The sequence below is a fragment of the Anser anser genome (assembly GCF_964211835.1).
Source record: "Anser anser genome assembly, chromosome: 8".
In the NCBI taxonomy this organism is placed as follows: Eukaryota; Metazoa; Chordata; class Aves; order Anseriformes; family Anatidae; genus Anser; species Anser anser.
The window spans coordinates 27,129,284-27,148,724 of NC_139728.1; the positions used below are offsets into that span (position 1 = coordinate 27,129,284).

The window sequence follows — 19,441 nt, forward strand, 5'->3', positions numbered from 1 at the left end:
CCAGTTAACGTGATGGATGAGGCTGTTGGGTTGGGGTTTAGAATTACCATTTGTCATTCGCTTTTAGTATTTCATACAGGGAGAAAAAATGATCACCGCATTTATTAGGCAGGAGTCAATCTGCTTAAAATAGACGCCTTTATTTCCATTTCATATAGGTAGCAAAAGTCGGTAAAACACACCGCTCCAGACAAAGAGCTCTGATTTACTCAGGCTGGCAGCAGAGCTGAGCGGTGAAAAAAGCAGCTGCTGCTTAATCCTCAGAGCTAGAACGGCCCAAGCAGGAGCCCGACCGCGTTCAGCTCGTGGCAGCAGGCAGGTACTCACCCCAGACCACTGCTGTTAAACCCCGGCAACTACAACCCACCTCAGAAGGAAATCCGTGATTTTTCACAGGTAAGTACATTCCCAGCTGCTGTTGCTTCAGCTGCAGCCAATGTTTGGCACCGTTTCAGGTTTGTTTCAAAACCCCATGCAGCCTGTCAGAGAGGAGACCTTCTGCAAGCCAGCTGGATTTCTATTTAAACAAATAATCCCCTCTTGTAAGCCCTTCGTTCTCCTTCTATGCTTCTTTGCTGGAAGTTTCCCCACGTGCCAAGATTATTTCTCCCCTGAAGTGTGCGAGGTATTTTTGTGCAAGCAGAAGTTTGCATTCTGTAGCTGAGATAGAACAGAAACAACTGTTTTTTGCACCAGATTCCTTGTTTCATTCTCACTGTTACAGTCGATGCACCTTCCTGCCAGTGAAGTACTTCTTGGAGAAAGGAGAACGCTTCACAAATGCCAAAACTGTCGGCGTCCCAGCCTTCACAAAATACCTGCAAAGATTAAAGAGAGTCCTTTGGTTTTCCTGTGTCTGGCAAAGCATTCTGCAAAGCAGGAGACTTCTGCCCAGCTCAATAAAGGCTGACGAAAAGCTTTTGGCTGATTGGCAGAGCCTTTCATAGCTGGGACTACACACATACGAGGAGGAGCATCTTATAAAACAACGCTTCTCCCAACAACTACTCCTAATTAAGAGAGAGCTGTTATTCTGTCCCTGGAAGGAGGCTTCTGCATCTGCCCGTACGGCCTGAAATCTGAGGGCTTGTGCATGCTGCTGTTTTATGGAGTGCCAGTTCAGACACGGTCTGCAGCAGCAAGACCAGAGCTCTGCTCCCCGGGACAGACCAAGGCACTGCTGCCGTGCCGCAGGCCTTCCCCAGCTAGCTACAAGACGGTGCAAGCTAACAGCACGAGCTTTACAACGTGTTTTTTATTTTTTTTTCAATTTCACAAACAGCCGATTCTTTTCTCTAAATAACCGCACAACACTTGAAAGTCAATTCCAGAGAGTGAAACTGTGCTGCATGCTGGGTGGGGACCTGCTCGCACAGCGTCGTGAACAGTAAGAGCATTGTTAACCTTCAACACGCTCTCTTTATACGCTGCTGCTCGTGTGTAGTCCAACTCGCCCTTCCCAACTCTATGCAGCCCTGGAGAGAGCTGCACATTTTTTTGGAGGGAAAAAACAAAAAACAAGTCACTAAAGCCGGCCACAAGGTCACGTGGTCCTGGTGTTTTACATCTTCCCCGCTTTGAGACGGCCACAAGTTAGGACTGTTAAATCAGAGGAAAAAACCGCCCTTAAAGCACAAAGCTTGTACCTTGTGCCTTTGTGCTCCCGCTGGAAGCGAACAGGTACAGCCTCACCTTTGGTGCTGCAGCGCCTGTAGCAACGTCTGCTCTGGGTTCAGCTCATACATTTCTGCCCTTTCTTCGTCTTCAAAGTAGAGCTGAAGAAATTTGGGAGGGTTATTACAGACTTCAGATACAAGAAGGCAAACTACTACGCTGTTGAAAGCCCAGGAGCAGCACACCACAGATCTACTAGAGGTTTATCAGACTTCCGTACCTTGAACTGGCTGCGTCACACGCTGTTTTCAGCCATGCATACCGCTTCGTGTAAATTCAAAGTCTTCCAGGTACAAACCAGCTTAGCCTCTTATGGCAGTGGCAGCAGGAACACAAATACAGGGGCTGCTCCTGTGCTTTACAGCAAAGCAATCCCAGCCTTCTGGGATTTCACCTTTTAACAGGTTAAATGTAGCAATGGGAGGAATTAAACTGAGTAGGTTTTAAAGAAATCCATTCGATTTGTTTAAATAGAAGAGATTCAGATCTGGCTGTGCCTTAGATTGTAGGTACACGCACACAGCTACAATCCAAGTTTCTAATCTGGTAAGGTACACAGATGTTGTCCTTTTGGACCTGCCTGCCCACCGCACCACCAGCTGCCCTGCTGCCTGGCACGTGTCAAGTGGAAAATGAGACAAACATCAACAGCTTTCTAGGTACAGCTCCTGAAAAGTTCTTCAAACCTGCTGTAGCCACAACAAAATCACATTGACTTGATGGGTTTAACAGGGTGGGTGTTTAACTCACACCAATTAGATCTGAAAGTAGTATCTTTTTTTTTAAAAAAAAGTATTTTATCATTTGTATTGAACAATTTCACCACAATGAAGTGAAAAAGCAAGCAGCTTACCCACTCGATGGTCTAAATCTCAATTATTGTTACAAAAATGAGAATCTAGGCAATATCTATAAATACCTTCGACCAAATACAATGTAAGTGCAATAAAAAAAAGTACTTTGGAAAATGTTCGAGTTCACAAGTGAACGCAGATCTCCAAATCCTTATTTCACAGCCACGTATGGTAAACAGATAGTGGAACCATTGCTTTCATACACACAAAGATGCTTAATATCACAAACAAACTCAAATAGAAGGAAAGTCAAATTTCTCACCTCAAGATTGCCAGGAAGGTATTTTCTTTCTAAATCCCAAGGAGGTAACTCAGCAAACATCACTGCTAAATGATCAATAAATCTAAAAAAAAAAAACAAATGGACTTGTTAGCTTAGTGTTCGGTTTAATTTGTACAGTTGGCATGTGAATAATGGTAAAAATACGTTAACAAATCAGTCTACAGACTGAAAATAAGTTTAGATGTCTACAAGTTTAATAGCTTCTTCCTTTGAAGCTCATTGCTTTCACCATGAGACCAAGGCCCTGGTTTAACTCATACTATTGGCTTCAAGCTTGAGCAGTGCAAGAGCAAGTTATTTTTAATTTTCGTTTTCACACTGAAAAAAGTGTAAAAATAAACACTGTGATTTTTTAATCTACAACTGATTTTCCTTGGTCCCATCAGCACCGTGCTTCACCAGATCAGCGCTCAGAATATGCTCATGTGTCAGTCACTTGTTTATTTTGGTACGTCGGGAGAACTGGAAGCACCAGCTCTTGGAATTTGTTCCAAGAACCCATTTTCACTTTCTTTGGTCATGAAAAGAGTACTGTGTAAGAACTACAGCTTTACTAATCTGTTGGCACTGTATTTTCAAGCTGTAATGTTGTTAGCGGATCTGAGGGATGCATATGTCCTACAACAAAATGTTACAAATTCTGAGTTTGTTTAAACTTGCCAGACCAGAAACTGAAGTTTATGTCAGGAAAGTGGAAGTCCCTTGCCAGTCACTTGCTTATAGTCTGTAAGGTCTACAGCACTTCAGCTAGCCCTAAGAAAAGCCTAATGGCTCATTAGTGATCATGAGAGGCTCCTTTATGGAAGCATTTTACAATTTTTTTTAGTTTAATCCTCTTGTCAAGACCCACATATTGGGAGGGTTTCAAAACAGCACAGTAGTGAACCTCTGAAATCCATGCATGCAGATGGGTCACAAATACCGCTGCCTAGTGGTGTAGGCTGGCAGTGTACGCCCCTTTAATCACACTCACTAGACATGTATGATGCGTTTCTCTGAACTATAAACGTATGCAATATCTAGATTTTGGCCCTCGTATTTTAAAGCAGCATTTGTAAATCACAGATCCCTTCCAACCTGAATTATTCTCAGGAGGTCATCCAGCACAACCTCCTGCTCAAAAGCAGGGTGAGCTACGAGATTCAAGCTCTGGAGCTACTTCAGTGGTATGACACTGTTTCACTTACGGGCCGTTGACATTTACTCAAACTTTTCCTTCATGCCAGAATGCTGCTGACGGTTCATTTACCTGGAGTTCTCATGGAAAGCCTCAATGAAGTCTGTCTGCTCGTGCTCAGGATACAGAAAGAGGACAGGCCAGTTCAGGTTGCCATCAGCATCTAAGTGCACCTTGGCCCCCGTGGCATTGTCGGAGTGGAACCCATCTAAAGATATCTCAGCCAGACCATCCAATATTTCCTCTTCATCATTCGAAGGTTCAAGAACCAGCTTGATATTTCTTTCCTAGGGGGAGGAAGGAAATTAAAAAAAAAAAAAAAGTATATGCGTGGAGATAAGATCAGAAAAATTAGCAGTAAGTAAAAGAACAAGTTGTGTCACTCTTGTTAATGAGTCTGCTCTTAAGCATACCACCAAAAACCTTCCTACAGTATCAGACTTGGGTGACTGGTCTTCCCCATAGATTCCAGAACCTCATCCAGGCACCCAGACTGCTCATTAAATGAATGATGAGAGGTAGGAATCCAGAGGAGTTAGCGTGCTGAGACAAAAGGCCTGGGAAAACATGGGGAAAGAGATGCAGCTGAAGTTCTGTTCTTTGGGACCTAGCAAGCATAACTTCAGGGTGCAACGACATGCAGCAGCTCCTGAGTGCTCCTCTTGGATAGTTGGTCCATCTCCTAACACTAGGTTTGTATTTTGCATTAGTTGTTACCTAAAATGTGGTAACAGTCCTGGGAGCTGGGGCTAGAGCCAAGCATGTGAGGAGAACCATGGCTTTATCTCGGTATTTTTGGCACTAGCCCTCAAATCTGCACAGGAAAACAAATCCTTAGAGGCAAACAAGAGAGTTCTTAAGGGAAAAAAAAAAAAAAAACTAAAACACACAAATCCCCTCACTGACCCACCTTTATTGCTGCAAGCAGAATTTCCTTTTGACCTTGTTCTTTCTTCTCCATCACTTTTGTTTTCCTTGCGTCCCGCTCCTCAGCTCGCTGCGTGTAAGAGAAGATTGCACCATGTTCAAACACAGCAAGTCACTGCCCATCATTACTCTGCTGCTGAGTGGAGAAATCAGCCTGGATCTCCAGAAAGGCTCCAGCTCTTTTCCCTCCACATCTCAACAACACATGCTATGCAGAACCGCCTCTCAGTTCTGTTTTGGGAAGAAATTACACTACGGAGAAACTTGCACAGAGTACTCTTTGGCCAAAGAATTTCTAGACGGAAAGCAGGCAGAACCCATCCCGAAATAAGCACAGTAGATGCTAGACTGCCATAATATTTACCTTTAATTTGTCAGCTTTAGCTCTCATTTCCACAAGCTTTTTCTCTTTTGAATCTATTCGCAAGCCCTCCTCACACCATGCTATTGCTTCAGTGAAATTCTTTAGCTCCATGTGACAGAGAGCTCCTGGAAGGATTAAGACTTTAAGTGTCTGGTATTGGAGTCAGTATATAACTACTATACAAAGTGGTGATAAAGACAGCTTTAGGCCTAGTGCCTTCAAAAGGCATATACAGCAACACATGCTATTGTTTTGCGGGGTCATGTTCAATCACAGACTTCCAGCAGGTGTGGTAAGCCGAGAAGAACATCTAAGACATCTTAGCAGCTATAGCACCATTTGCTAGTCTAGTCACAAGTCTGTGAAGGATGCTAGCAGTGTCTGTTATGAGCAAAATTTCATCATCAGAATTAACATTTTAGTATGTCTCAACAGGAAAAATAAAGCAGTAATTTACATGGAATGAGGAATACTGAAAAAAACACAACCCCGCACCAAAAGCAAATATTGTAGAAAGCAGCAAAAGTTATGCTATCTTCTACAGAAAAAGGTCCGGTGAATGCATCTTTTACAAATAGGGAAACTGAAGAGCAAAAAGACAGCACTTTGATTGAAAATCCAATACAAAACACAAAGCTATGTACTGGAGAGAAACAGCAACAGCAGAACAAGAGAAGAGATCTAGTACCGTAACTGCTTTACTTTTCTGAAATGAATGCAGTCCTGAAAGAAAGCATGATGCACACTCAGAGTAATTTAAGGTTTATAAACACTGTTACTTAAACCACAGAAACATGCAGTGAAAAAAAGCAACAAAAGTCTACTCTGAGGTTTGTAACTACAAGAGTAACAAGTAAACACAACATACTTAAAGCTGTTTTGAGAGGATGTTCCTTGCACTCCATGCAGGAACACACGCTTTAACACTGACCTCTTACGATTGCTTTGAGATGGGTGGGCTTCAGCTTTTTTGCTTGGATTGCATCATTGAGAGCAGAACGGTAGTTACCTATAAACGAAGCAGAACTGCTTAGAAACTTTGATTTACACTTCAAATCCAAGCAGATCCCTAAGCAACAAAATAGCTTATGTGGAGACTAATTCACCACTTCTACAGTCACAAGGAAACAAGTGGGGGAAGAAGGAGCAAACCTAGAGCAAGAAGTGCAAGGACAGGAATCAGACAGGTGAAAGATAAGCAATGTGACTAGGCAGATGATCTACCAACAGCAACATGCAACAGCACTAAAAGGCCAAGAACAGCCTCTTTGCTGTAGCAGTGGTGTTGATAGGACGGGTGGTAGCTTTGGGAGGACACAGAGTGGCAGAATCTGTTGCTTCAAGAGATGCTTGAGATCAGTGCAGGCCCTGCACACAGCTGGGCTCCAGCGTGAGCCAGGTTTTCAGGGTTCCAGACGTCTTTTTACCACAAATAAGCTATTTATCATGCTGTATTGCAAGAAAAGGAGGAGAACATAGAAGGAAAGCAGCTCCGGACCCCTCACCCAGGTAGAAGTGTGCGGCCCCCCTGTTGGTGTGCAGCACGGCGTTCAGCTCCGCGTCCTCGCACTTCTTCTTCAGCCCCTCGCTGTAGGAGACGACGGCCCTCCCGTAGTCCTTCTCCCTGAAGTACTCGTTGCCCTCGTTTTTGTACATCTTGGCCAGCTCTGCAAGGCGGCACCAGGGCAGCGGCCTCAGGGGGGGCCGCGCAGCCCCGCCGCCCCCCGGGGCACCCCCAGCGCTGAGGGGCGGCCCCCGCCGGCTCCCGGCCCCAAACCTGCGGGGTCCTGCTCCTCGTCGAAGAGCAGGGACTGCAGGCAGGCCAGGTCGGGCTGCCGCGCCGCGTCGATCTCGGCCGGGCACCGCTTCATGAACATGGGGATGGCCTCCAGCTCCTGCGGGGCACACGCCTCGCCTCAGCCCGCGCCGCCATTTCGCTGCTCCCCCCGCCTCCCTCCCGCTCCCCCGCCGCCTCACCTGCTCCCAGGTGTCCGGGTTGAAGCCGCCCCGGTACCTCCGAGGCTCGCCGCTCTCCTCGGGCTCCGCCATGGTGCTCCTGAGCCCGCCCCGCTCCTCACGGCCCGGCCCCATCCCCTCAGCGCGGCGCCGCCTCAGCCCGGCCCCCCCCCGGCCGCCATTTTGGCCGCCCAGCGGCTGAGGGGCTGCGGGGCCGGGGAGGGGGTGCCGGGGCTGGAGATGGCAGCTCCGGGCCGGCTGCTCCTCGGGGGCAGCCCCTCACACCCTGCCCTGTTTCCTTATGCAGCCCCAAAAGCCTCCGCCCCACTCCGTGCCAGGCGGGAGATGGGCAAACGCGGTGTGGGTGCTGGTTTTGTGGGTGCTGAGGCAAGCGCTGCTCGCCTGTGGGGTGCGGGTATTTCTCTCTTAGCAGGATGGCTTTAAATAAAGGCTGTGCCAGCCCATCCCGATGGTTTGGAAGGGTCTCGGCTGCTCCTTGTCCTGCTTTTAGCTCCGTGCTGGCAGCACAGGGTCTGCTTTGGGTCTGTCAGCAGCAGGTGTGCAGGGCGGTGGGAGCGGCAAGGGGGAAACCAGAGCATCGCTGGACCCTCGGGAGGGACAGAAACAGCTTTTCTGAGGCAGGGAAACGAGCAGGCTTCACCTTGTACAGCTGCTTTGCAATGGTTATCAGTCCTGAGATAACACTGTTAGGATCTGCAAAGCTCCTCACAAGGCAAGTCAATATTCACGTGAGAGCTGCCTTACCTCTGGCTTACGGCAGAGCTTAAAGAAAAAACACAAACAAACGAATAAGCAAGTCAATAGCAAGATAGGAAACAGCTAATTCTTTGGCTGGATACTTTGGGTAAGCATCAGACTGCTGCACAGATCGCTGTGAAGGCTCCAGCACACGTGATGACAGCTAATTACGTCTCTTACACACACACAGACCTCCCATGTGCACATCGGCTGTGCAGACGAGCATCCTCTTAGCACGGACAAGGAACAGCCCGATGGCTGAGCTGGGACTGCAAGCACAAGCTGGTTTAGAGCAGGAGGGGAACTGCATGAGCCTACCAGCAGGAATAAGCCATTTTGTACAGAGAAAGTGCATCCAAGACAGTTTCTTTACTCTCGAGCAGAAGCAAGCAGGGCCCGTGTGCGCAGCCCCTCTGGAACTTGGCTCCCTGAGTCAGGTGCAATTTGCTGGAATTTCCCTGGTGTCAGTAAGAGCCCCCCAGCTTCCCCCCACTCCCCTGTCCAGCAAAGCAGATGGTGATATGCCGGGAAAAGAGCCAAAGCTTGCACCCCTATGAATCATAACAGCTTTTGCTGAGTTGATAACTTTACCTCAACAAGTAAGGCCATTGCTGTGACCTTACGCTGCTTGTGCGCCTGCGTGTAACTGCAGTATAAAGCAGGTCTTGAGAGCAATGGTAGACCGCACTGATGGGACAGACCCTACACTGCACCACAGGGTTACGATGCATGCTGCACTCATGCAGAGGCTTTCAGCAGCTGGTTTGTCTCCCACGAAGATGGCAGACAGAACTGATCCTGTCTCAGACGGGGGGAAGGATTAGACGACCTCCTCAATTCTGGGAGCACAAGGAGAGCAGCGGCTCTACCCTGAAGTCCTACGTGGCAGTGGCCCTGATGTTGCTTGTGATCTCTAGATGCAGCAGATCCAGAAGCTGCAGCATGGGGCATGGCAATTCTCTCCAAAGATCTCCCTGTCCAGGGCTGGATGGCAAAGTCACGTAAGGGTTCATGGGGAGATGACAGCAGTGTCACAGGGATGGGTGCATGCTCAGCATTTAGCACCATCAAATGCTTGCAGGAACAAGGCTGGGAAGGATCTCTCTGGGCAAACACATAAATTAATTTACACATAAAATTATGTGCAAATTAAACTCCACATTCACAGAACTTGGGTGTCTCCAAAGAGAACAGGCAAGCCAGGGAAAGGCACTTTCCTTTCTCACCCTCTGAAAACACTACACTTAAAGAATTCAGTACCTGAAAAGGGTGAAGGAAGGGCTGACTCCCCCTGTTGCAGCCTCTGCTGGGGCTTGCGTGGGCTGTAGCCAGAGGGAGGAACGTTGTTTGAACAAAAGCAAAGCCCATGAAACCACAGGGACAGCCCACGGGGGAATATGGCCTGACCCTACTCAACCCATCTCCTGGCGCTGCTGCAAGATGCTGCAGGTGGCTCTGATGTGAACTGGATATGGCTCTGCTCACCCAGAGCCATCGCTGACAGCCCACAGCTCCTTAAAAAGGAACTGTTCAGGCCTACTCAGTGCAGCAAAAATGACAGATTAGGAGACAGGGATTTTAAGGGACTTGCACTTTACTCAGTAACTCAATGACACCTTCCTTGGTGAGGTACAAAACCTCACCAGAGTTTTGTTCCCAAACCTCAAAGACCGGGGGGTCCTCACAAACCCTCTTCCCAGCTATGACCACGTAGGGATACCCCAGCTTTTTGGCATCTTTCAGCCTTTTGCCGATTGTCATCTGTGTCCTGTCATCCAGCACCGCATCACCCGCAAGGTGTGGATGGGCCTCAACAAAGTCATCGTAGATGCGCTCCAGCAGTGTGGCTCCCTGCTCCTCCTTGCTGCCTTTCTTGGGGGGAATGAAGCACACCTGGTAGGGCGCGATGAGGCTCGGCCAACGGATGCTGTCCTCCGTTGACAGCACCTCGATGGCCGCTGCCAGGATGCGAGTGACACCCAGCCCGTAACAACCCATTTCTGCCAGGTGGGGCTTGTTGTCTGGGGAGTAGTAGATGGCATTGTAGACAGCGGAGTACTTGGTACCCAGATAAAACGTGTGCCCCACTTCGATCCCTCTAGTCTGGGTGAGTTTTTCTCCACACGTGGGGCACGAAGTTTGCTCCCCGTTGAGCACCTCCACGTTGGCCGCAAAGTGTCCGTCGGGGCACAGCACCAGCCTGTCCTCGCCGATGTCCGCCGGCAACTGGAACTCGTGGGACGTGGTGCCCCCGATGTTGCCCGTGGCCGCCCGCACCTGGACGCAGCGGAGCCCCAGGCGCTCGAAGAGGCCGCGGTAGGCGCCGCACACCAGCTCATAGGTCTGCCGAGCCGCCTCCTCGGAGGCGTCGAAGGTGTACATGTCCTTCATGTAGAACTCCCGGCTGCGCAGCAAGCCGAAGCGGGGCTTGGGCTCATCCCGAAACTTCCTCGTCACCTGGTAGAGGCGCAGCGGCAGCTGCTTGTAGGACAGGTTGCTTTGAGCGGCCACCAGCTCCGTGACCGCCTCTTCGTGTGTAGGGCCCAGGCAATAGTCCTTGCCGTGCCGGTCAGCCAGGCGGAACAGCTCCGGCCCCATATTCTCCCAGCGCCCGCTGGCACGCCACAGCTCTGCCGAGCTCAGGCTGGGCATGTTCACCTTCTGCCCGCCGACGGCCTCCATCTCGCCGTCGATGAGGCGGACGAGCTTCTCCATAGCGCGGACGGCGGGCGGCAGGTAGCAGTAGCAGCCGGTGCTGCCGGGGTGGATGAGCCCCCCCTGCACCATCAGCCTGTGGCTGCGGCTCCCCGCCTCCCAGCCCGCCTCGCCTCCCTCGCCCTGCAGGTTTAGGGGCTGGAAGAGCTGAGAGAGCAGCAGCCGCCGCCGCCTCGCTCCGTGCGGGGCCCCGGAGGCTTGCAGCAGCGGGCCGGCCGCCGCTCGCCACCCGCGGAGCCCTCCCGACATGGCGGCGGCCGGCCCCGGGAGCCGCCGCGGGCAGGGGCTGGGGGCGCAGCCCACAAAATGGCGGCGGCGGGCGGAAGCGGGAATGGCCGCCGGGGGGAGGCTCCGTCATGGCGGCGGCGGGGAGGGACGGGAAGGGAAAGGGAACGAGGGCGCCGTCTGCCGTGCGGAGGCCGCGAGGCGCTGAGGGGAGGCCGTGGTGGCTGAGGGCAGCATCCCGAGGGGTGCGAGGTGCCCCGGTTTGGCCCCGCGGGCAAACCTCGAGGCCCCTCGGCTGCTGTTTTGTGCTGGCAGGCAGCGAGCCCTGACCCGTCTCAGCGCTCTCCAGGCACTGTGGATAATGCCTTCACGAGGCACATTTCGTGCCTGGCTGTAGTGTGGTGGCAGAGACATTAAAACACCACACCTCAGGCCAGCTCCTGGCCCAGGGCAGCGCCCCGTGACGGGAGTGTGATGGCTGACACCCACGGTTAGCAGCGCTAGGGAAGCTGTGCAGGCCCCAGGGACATCGTCCTGTTGGCCTTGGGTGTAATTTTGGTTCCTGGCGATCCTTGAAAGCAGCTGGTCCAGAGAAATGTTGTGCTGTCATGTGCCTGCAGTGTCCTCCGTGCTCATCTGCTCCCCTTCCCTGCTCAGGGCCAGGGACGAGGGGAGAGCATCCTCTGAGGTTGGGCTGCTTGGCCATCCATGGGAGTGTGCCTGAATAAAGGACGGGAGACCAAAAGCCTTTGTCCTGTGTCATTCCAGATTCCTCAAGTCAAACTGAACGGGTGGACATCCCCCCATGCCCAGTGACCGCCTCCTTGCTGCACTTCTCAGCCTCCTGCCTGGAGCTGGAGCTCAGTGGAAATTAAAAATCTCTGAAGAGCAGTTGTAAGCACATATAAAAGTACTCCACTAGGGGAGGAGATTTCACTTCACTGACCCTCATTTTACCAGGAATTGAATTATCATTTTAAAATATAAGGAAGTAAGAGTGAACCCTTATTTTATTCAGAAAAGGGATTTGAGGAAATCTTCATGATTATTCTATAACAGGGAATAAACACTGAGGTGCACTCCCATTTATAAAGGTGTGGAAATGGGAAAATCAAGGGATTAAAGGGGCCATTTTTAATGCTCCTGAGTGATTTAGGAGCACTGAAGCCACTAAATACTTGAGACGGCCCTGCAAGAGGACTCAGCATCCTGTAAAGCACTGCCCAGAGGGACAGGTCTCTCAGCAGCTCAGTGCCCAAGCCAGGATCTGGCTGTGGCTTCCAGGCTCCCACATAACAACTTCACTCCCAAACTGCCTCCACTGGTTTTGCCAGGTAATTACTTCTTCCTACGTGTTTCTCACCGCAATTAAGCGAGCAATGGAGACGCTGTTGGGGAGACATGCAGTGGCTGAGCTGCAGGTCCTGCAGGATGCCTGGTACCACGGCGGATATCCCCATGGCCATCTCCTGCTTGCTCAGCAAGTGGAAGGTTTTCACCAGGCGGTTCAGGGCCGGAGAGTTGTCCTTCACTGTTTCTATCGCTTGTTCCAGCCGCAGAAGTGAAACACTTTTCCTCCTTCCTTCAGTGACTTACTGCCTGCTGTGCTGATCAAAGAGACAAAACCATCTTGGATTGATTTGCCGGGGCGGTGTTTTAACTGTGAGGGTTTGAGGCTATACAGGAGACATGGTCTGCAGGGAAAGCTGATATGTCTTATTAAACCAGCAGGCAGCACTGGATGAGGAGCTAAGCCTGGGGCTTTGTGCCTGAAAGCCTGTCTGTGCTCTATTTTTTCCTGCTGTGCTGGGTGGGGGGCAAATAAAGGTGTCAGCCCTGGCCCAGCCACACTGGCTACAGGACCTTGCCAAAGCAGGGCAGGAGGTTGGTATTGGAGAAGCCAGAGTCCTGGATCCTTACTGGGTGGTGGAAAATGTTTCTTTCCTTGCCAGCAGGGCAGGTGAGAGGTGAAGTCGTTCAGCAGCCAAACCTCTCTCCGTTCTGTGGAGGATTTGCAGTTTGGGCCTGGGGTTCAGCATCCTGGCTGACCCTGGGCATGGTCTTACACAGTTTGGAGGGTATGCGAGCCCACAGCGCTGGCTCACATACCTCATCAGCTAAATTTCCTGAGAGCTTCCATTCCCTCCAGTGATGTTACTGTAATCGCACAGCTCTAGGATGATGTTTTTATGCCCAGTAAGGCAGTAATCTCAGGGCTTGTCCTAGAGCCAGCCCTCGGGAAGTTCCTGGGGGATATAACAGCACCACACGTCCCCTGCCCCCTGGCAGCTACCCAAGGTGCAGGCTCTGCTGAGCAACCCCTGGGAGCTTTCAGACAGCTCCTCCTGAGCAGATGACACTTTGAAAATAAACCACACTGGTACAAACACAGTAATTAATCAAACAGAAGAATGCATATCATAATCTGGGGCTCAGGGCTGCCTACGATTTAGGTGCATACAGCATCTGCCAGTGTTGGGTGCCCTACATCATGGGTCACACCTTTGTAGGGAGCAGAGATGGGTTTTACACAGATGGGTACCCCACTAGGGGACACCGGGTGGTGACACCATCCCCTGCATCCTCGCGGCACTTGGGCTGAACCGGTTCGTGTGACACACGGGAATGCAGGTGCTGGGAGAGCAACACTGGGTCCCTGGTGGGAGCCAGGCGTGGGCTGTGCACTTCTGCAGCCAAACTGCCCTCGGGCGCCCGCTCAGAGCCATCCCAGAGGGCTCGAGGGACCTGCTACAGGCAGGGTGGCGGGGCTGCAGGCTGCCAGGCCCCCGTTCCAGCCAGGGTCCTCAGCTCGGCCCCACAGAATGTGGGTACCATGGCGAGGGCTGCCACGGCGTGGGCTGCCGCCACAGAGCCACCTGCATGAGACATGGGCAGCCAGGTGAGGCCGTGCGTACATGGGGGGAGAGCCAGAATTACCAGTGCAGCTCCCACATCAGCTGTGACCGTTTTGCACACAACAGCTGGGGACACCTAGCTCGGGCTCGGGAGCACCCTGGGGTGTCGGCGTGGATGCAAGCTGCTCACGCCCCGGGCTCGGGAGCGTGCAGCTCAGCAGAGCAGCTGCTCCTGTGGTCTGCGGGCAGTGAGGACCCAAAGCAAAGGCCAGCTTTCCCTGGGAGCTGCCTTCCAGGCCACATGCAGGCTGCCAAGTCCCGAGCCACCCATGAGCAAACCCCTTTCTTGGTGCCTTACACCGGGATGAGCGACAGAGCCGGGACGAGCAGCGGGACGTGCGGCCGCGGTGTATGCACAGCGGTGCTCCGGCTCTGCCTTGCAGGGGAGAACGCCAGCCTCCGGCTGGGCCGGAGCAGAGACGGGCTCACGGCAGATCCAGCTGCCCCATTTCCACTTCAAGGTGATGAAGAAGAAACGCAAACGCCAGGTAGGAGCTGGGGTCGATCCACCCTCCATGCACATTTCCTGGGGGCCAAGTGACACAGGCAGCGCTGCCAGCAGCGCCCGGCTCATCCTCACGCTCTCCTCTCTCCTCCAGGAGGAGAGGCTGGGCCCGGGGACGTACAACATCAGGGGCTTCCTGCAGGAGACGCGGCCCTCCAGCCTCCGGGGCATCTGCGACACACGGGAGCCGAGGGTGGCCGGCGGGTACGTCTCAGCCTGACTCGGGAGCTGCCGGCATCACTGCGGGTATCGTCCCCCCTTCTAGGGCTGGTCGGGGGCTGCCCACACCCTCCCTTCTCTCCCCCAGGACTGCTTCCCCGGCCCCGGCACCTACGGCCCCCGGGGGAACCCCTACACCCCGCTGGAGGAGAGGGACAAGCACTCCGCCAGCACGCGAGGGCTGATGGACAGCAGGACGGAGAAGTGCACCCTACCATCAGCCATGGCACGTCCTGCCCCTCGCCCCGGGGACACGTCCATGGGGTGGCCCTGTCCCCCCGCTGAGCACGGCCCCATTGCCTTCCCCCCTGTGCCTGCAGGGCAGCGGCCCGGGGCCCGGCACCTACTCCCTGCCCAGCAGCATCGAGGAGGGGCTGCGGCGGGCGGGCGGCCGCGTCCCCTGCCAGGTCTCAGGGGACAAGGCGAAGCCCAGCGGTGGCCGGCGGCACGACTGGGAGGTGCGTAGCCCCGGGACCACGCGCCTGGATGGGGTTTCTCAGCAAGCTGTGGCACTGCCCCCACAAAACGGGGCAGAGTATGGTGGAGAGCTGCTTTACGCCAGACCCCGTTTGAGTTTCGCTCTTTGGCTTCCTTTGGATCTGAGCGGCCGGGTGAAACAGGCAGAGCACAGGGGAGCAGGATTGTGCCCACGAGCAGTGGCAAGGCTCAGCTCTCGAGAGACGGATGGGGTGGCTGCAGAGACCACCAGCAGCCGAGCCCCTCACGCCGCTCCCTTGCCCCAGCAGAGGAAAGGCGCCGAGCTGAGCGCTGGCACTGCCAAGAGTTTCCTGGATGAGCTGGTGTCGAAGGAAAACAAGAAGAAAGGATGCTTCAGCACCCTGCCGAGGAACCCAGGCTGCCCCTCGGAGAGGATCTTCTGGGCCACGCTCAGCCAGTGCCCGAGGGACGCGGTCAGTGGGAGCGGGGTGTCCCCACCACGTCCCCGTGGGACCTGCCTGTCCTGCCGGAGCCACCGAGCCCACCTGGGGGTGCCGGGGCCCTGGGGCAGCCGTGCAGCTTTCCGCACGCAGGATGAAGTGTAAGAGGTTTCCTTTCGCACAGCATGTGGTGGGGCCCGGCTCGTACGATCCCAAGCCCGTTGGGGGATCAGCAGACTTCAACCAGCCCCCGTTCTGGTCGTCTGCCAAGAGGTTTGACAGAAAGTCCGACCGCCTCTTCAGTGGGAACGAGGTGAGCGAGCAGGGAACGAGGTGAGCGAGCAGGGAACACAGCAGGACAGGGACACGGGAGGTGTCAGGCTGGAAGCTCCCTCCATCGCCGTCCCTGATCCCTTGAGGGCACGCCGTGAGGGTGAGAGGACAGGCCTCGCCAGCTGGAGGTCAGGTGTGTCTCTGAGGGAAGGGCAGGCTGACCTCAGCAGGAGCATTTTTCTCCCCCCTGACTATCAAGGAAACCTGGGGGAGGTGGCCAGATGCCTGTCCTCCGCACGGGAGGTGAGCCCCTCTCCGGGTGCCGTCCTTGCCCAGCACGTGTTGCTAAGGAATGAATGGTGAATAAAGCACACGGCCCAAACTCCTGCCAGGTCAACGGGAACTTGTGCTCCTGCACCAGCTGTGGGCACCCATGGCAGAGGTTGTGCTGCCCTCGGGCAGTGCAGCCCGGCTGACAGCAGGGCAGGAGCCCAGCAGCAACCACGGCGCCCCTGCCCATCCTCAGGCCTCTGCCCTCCCCTGTGGACGCTCAGACGCCCCCTTCCCATCAGGTTTGCTCTGCATCATTTGCAGGCAAGGGAAGTGCTTCATGGATGAAAGCAGCTGGACTGCCTGCTGCTCTGAGTCCTTTTAGGTGCCAGGAGCTCCTTGTATCCTCCCAGAAAGTCGTATTCTGCTGCTTAAAAGCCAGCTTTCCCTCTAGCAGCATCAGCAGCATGTTGAAGAGCCAACGCAGCTATGAGCCCTTCCCTTAGTACCTGTTCCCAGAGCTGTATTCAGCTGTGCAGCTTCCCCACGGAGAGCCAGAACAAAACCTGAAGGGCTCAAAGCAGGCAAGGAAAGCTTTGGTTTCAAACAGCCCACCTTGGCTAGGGACGAGGAGCAGACTTCCACACGGCTCGCTCTCTCCTTTGTGCAGCTGCGTGGGGAGCAGGCAACTTGCAAGAGGTCAAGACATCTTCATAATTGCTGGGGAACCTGACAGATTACTTTTCAGTGGCAAGGCTGCGATAAAGCCGCCCGTGGCTATCGCTAGCAGTAGGCAACCGGGGAGCACGCTTGAGCCAGCCGAGCTAATCAGGCCCAGCTACTTTGAGGGTCAGTGAGACGAGAGGAACTGCTTGTGAAGGGGCCTGGCTGGGCTAACATCAATCAGCATGTCTCCTCCTCCCTCCCCTGCAATACAGACCTTCTTGGTTAAGATATTCCACATATTGCTGGATTTTTGCAATTGAAGGCCTAGCCACAGAAAGCCACTGCCTGGTTTTGCCTCTGCAACGATGGGATGGGAAACCATGTGTGACCTTCTGCTTCCAGAATCCCGTAGGTGTTGGCCGCTACAATGTCACCAAGCATGAAAACTACCCTCGGAAGCTCAGGTACCAGTCCCTGTACCTGCACGACGCTCAGCGGTACCTGAGCAACCTGAAGCAGGACGCCTACCTGCTGTAAGTCTGACGTACGATGGGGAATGTAGCTGGTTTCACACCGGCCTGCAGGAAAACCATTCGGCTAAAGCAACTCTTGTGAGGCCAAGGGCACGTTGCTGATGCTTTACAACCGACGTGAGAGGCTAAATAGCAGAAGGGGTGGCTGTGGAGTTAAAGGGCTGCTGTGAGACTAAGGAACACTTGCTGGCCCCACTGCAGGTTTGCTCTGTGAATGAGCACGTTAATGTCTGTGAAAAAGCGAGGAGACCTCAGAGCTTCCCTGCCGTGCAAGGGCAGCGGGAGGTTAGAGAAGTACTGGCTACCCAGGCACTTCCAGGATACTACGGTGGTTGTTCTTCCACCTCGTGAAACGCAGCTTGTGTGCCATGGAGGTACGGATAAAGTTTCCCTCTCAGTTAGAGGAGGCAGCCTGGGAAGGAACTGGACAGGGGATGGGTGACCAGGCTTCCTCGATCCACTCCCAGCACCGGTTGATCAATGGCCTTGAACAAAAATCGCGTTCTCAGCCTGTGCCTTGGTTTACCCATTTGAAGAAGGAAGATAACAAGGCTCAGCTCCATCACAAAGGGCTTTGAAATCGCCAGGGTGAGAAGCCCCGTGAAGCAGTTCGGAACTGTGCTAATGAGGGACCTCAGGACAGCCCTCCGCTTTCACCTTTGCTTGTGGCCAAGATTAGCAAACTGCTGCGGTGGCACTACGGGCTGCAGCTCTGCAAAGGCTGTCTTGATCTCCAGAGAGTAGTTAGAAACGTGCCTTAGCTGAATATAACTTGACAGCTTTCAGTGGGGCAGCTCCGTTAGCTATCCTGTGATGAAGGAGGCACAATGAAATCGAGCTTTCAATATCGCCCAGCTTTGTTAAGTGTGCAGTTCCATTAGGAATAAAAAAAATGAAGAATCTGAACAGTGAGCAGGATGTTCAAATGCACCGAATTGCTCAATGATCAAACAGCGCTAGCTCCAAAATCACTTTTCAAGCTACAGCTGTACCTTCAAGGGAATAGGCAGGCTTTTACGAGCTCTGTTCACCTCCACGCTCATTAAGACTAATGAGATTAATCCGGCCAATAATTTGAGTCCACTGAATCACATCCTCTTTTCACAGTGAGCGGCTCAGGCCTGTTGCGAAAAACAATTGGAGAGATCTGATTTCTGCTCCACGCTGCCCAGACATTTGTGAAGAAATCACTCCTGCTTTCCACGTGTAAGGTGGTGCTGGGAAGCTCGGATCGGCAAATAAATCACAGACACGCCAGTAGAAGGGACGGTGTAGATGAGAATACTCGCAACAGGAGGTATGAAACAACTCTTGTGCTGTGGTAATAAAACACTCTTTAGACAATCATCACTCTAACTTGTCTGTTGAGTAATTATTATTATTATTATTTTTAATTTTCAACTTGACACAGTTGAGAAGAGGATGTCAGATAGTGTAAGTCAATGAAAGGAAGGTTTGCTGGCACACACGGGTCATTCAATATGTAGCATTTCCTTCCCCCTCAGGTCGCACTGCTCAAAGAAGTGGTACCTACGTGTTACGTGCATGCAGCACTGATCACAGCACGCAGATGAACACCCCAAGGTCTACTGCTGCAACTCAGAGAGCTGGGTCTGAGAAAACAATGCCATGGCAGCTGGGAGGGGTCAGGCTTTCTCCTACTGTCTGCGTACCTGTCCCGTGCTACCTCTGAAGTAGTTAGGTGCAAGCAGCTTCGCTACAAGATGTAACGCACAGCTCCACTTCAATTAACAGCTCAACTGCTTATAAGCAGCTGGAGGGCATTAGGGGGAATTCGGTGTAATCACTCCAACTTTTGTAGGGTATTAAGACCTGGAGGCAATGAACAAAGTGAAACGAACAGAAAGTTGTGTTGGTTGTAACAAAGGATGGCCATAAAAGTATACCATGAGTACGCTGGTTCACTTAGAGTTAACCTTTACGAAGTCTCATACTAGTGTTTAGACCGGACTGGAATAATTAAATTTAGGTGTAGTTACATGTTAGTTGTGGCTGATTAAGTATGCTAATTAATCTGCGATTACCCTTTGGTGGGAGAGAGTATTGAACACAGGTAAAACTATAGTAATTTAAAGAAATTGTGATTATTGTAAGAGAAAGGCAAGCAAAGGAAAAAGGAGGCCTCTGAAGGGAAATGCCTGAGCAGTGATGTGGGTGAGTACAGGCTATAGCAATCCTGCTGGGGTAGAAAAACAGAGGATTGCAAAACACAGCATAGGTCAGGGCT

At 52.6% G+C, this 19,441-nt stretch overlaps 3 protein-coding genes across 3 annotated transcripts; 1 reads left to right on the forward strand and 2 right to left on the reverse strand.

Moving 5' to 3' along the window:
• Positions 1 to 121: 121 nt before the first annotated feature.
• Positions 122 to 7,492, reverse strand: TTC4 (tetratricopeptide repeat domain 4). The gene is made up of 10 exons (XM_083846875.1): positions 7,257 to 7,492; positions 7,057 to 7,174; positions 6,785 to 6,946; positions 6,211 to 6,288; positions 5,280 to 5,404; positions 4,899 to 4,985; positions 4,061 to 4,275; positions 2,791 to 2,872; positions 1,693 to 1,775; positions 122 to 818 (listed from the first exon to the last, which is right to left on the reverse strand). Exons 1-10 carry the CDS (start codon positions 7,368 to 7,370, stop codon positions 719 to 721), a joined length of 1,164 nt encoding a protein of 387 aa, XP_083703001.1. The 5' UTR covers positions 7,371 to 7,492; the 3' UTR covers positions 122 to 718.
• A 2,078-nt stretch (positions 7,493 to 9,570) lies between these two features.
• Positions 9,571 to 11,033, reverse strand: PARS2 (prolyl-tRNA synthetase 2, mitochondrial). Its single transcript, XM_083846874.1, has one exon. It carries the CDS (start codon positions 10,956 to 10,958, stop codon positions 9,573 to 9,575), a length of 1,386 nt encoding a protein of 461 aa, XP_083703000.1. The 5' UTR covers positions 10,959 to 11,033; the 3' UTR covers positions 9,571 to 9,572.
• Positions 11,034 to 13,814: 2,781 nt separating this feature from the next.
• CIMAP2 (ciliary microtubule associated protein 2) lies at positions 13,815 to 18,527 on the forward strand (the record flags this gene model as incomplete). The annotated part of the gene is made up of 7 exons (XM_083845965.1): positions 13,815 to 13,833; positions 14,159 to 14,547; positions 14,662 to 14,799; positions 14,894 to 15,484; positions 15,636 to 15,784; positions 17,050 to 17,193; positions 18,301 to 18,527. The coding sequence occupies 7 exons, from the start codon at positions 13,815 to 13,817 to the stop codon at positions 18,401 to 18,403; spliced, it is 1,533 nt and encodes a 510-aa protein (XP_083702091.1). The 3' UTR covers positions 18,404 to 18,527.
• Positions 18,528 to 19,441: the final 914 nt, after the last annotated feature.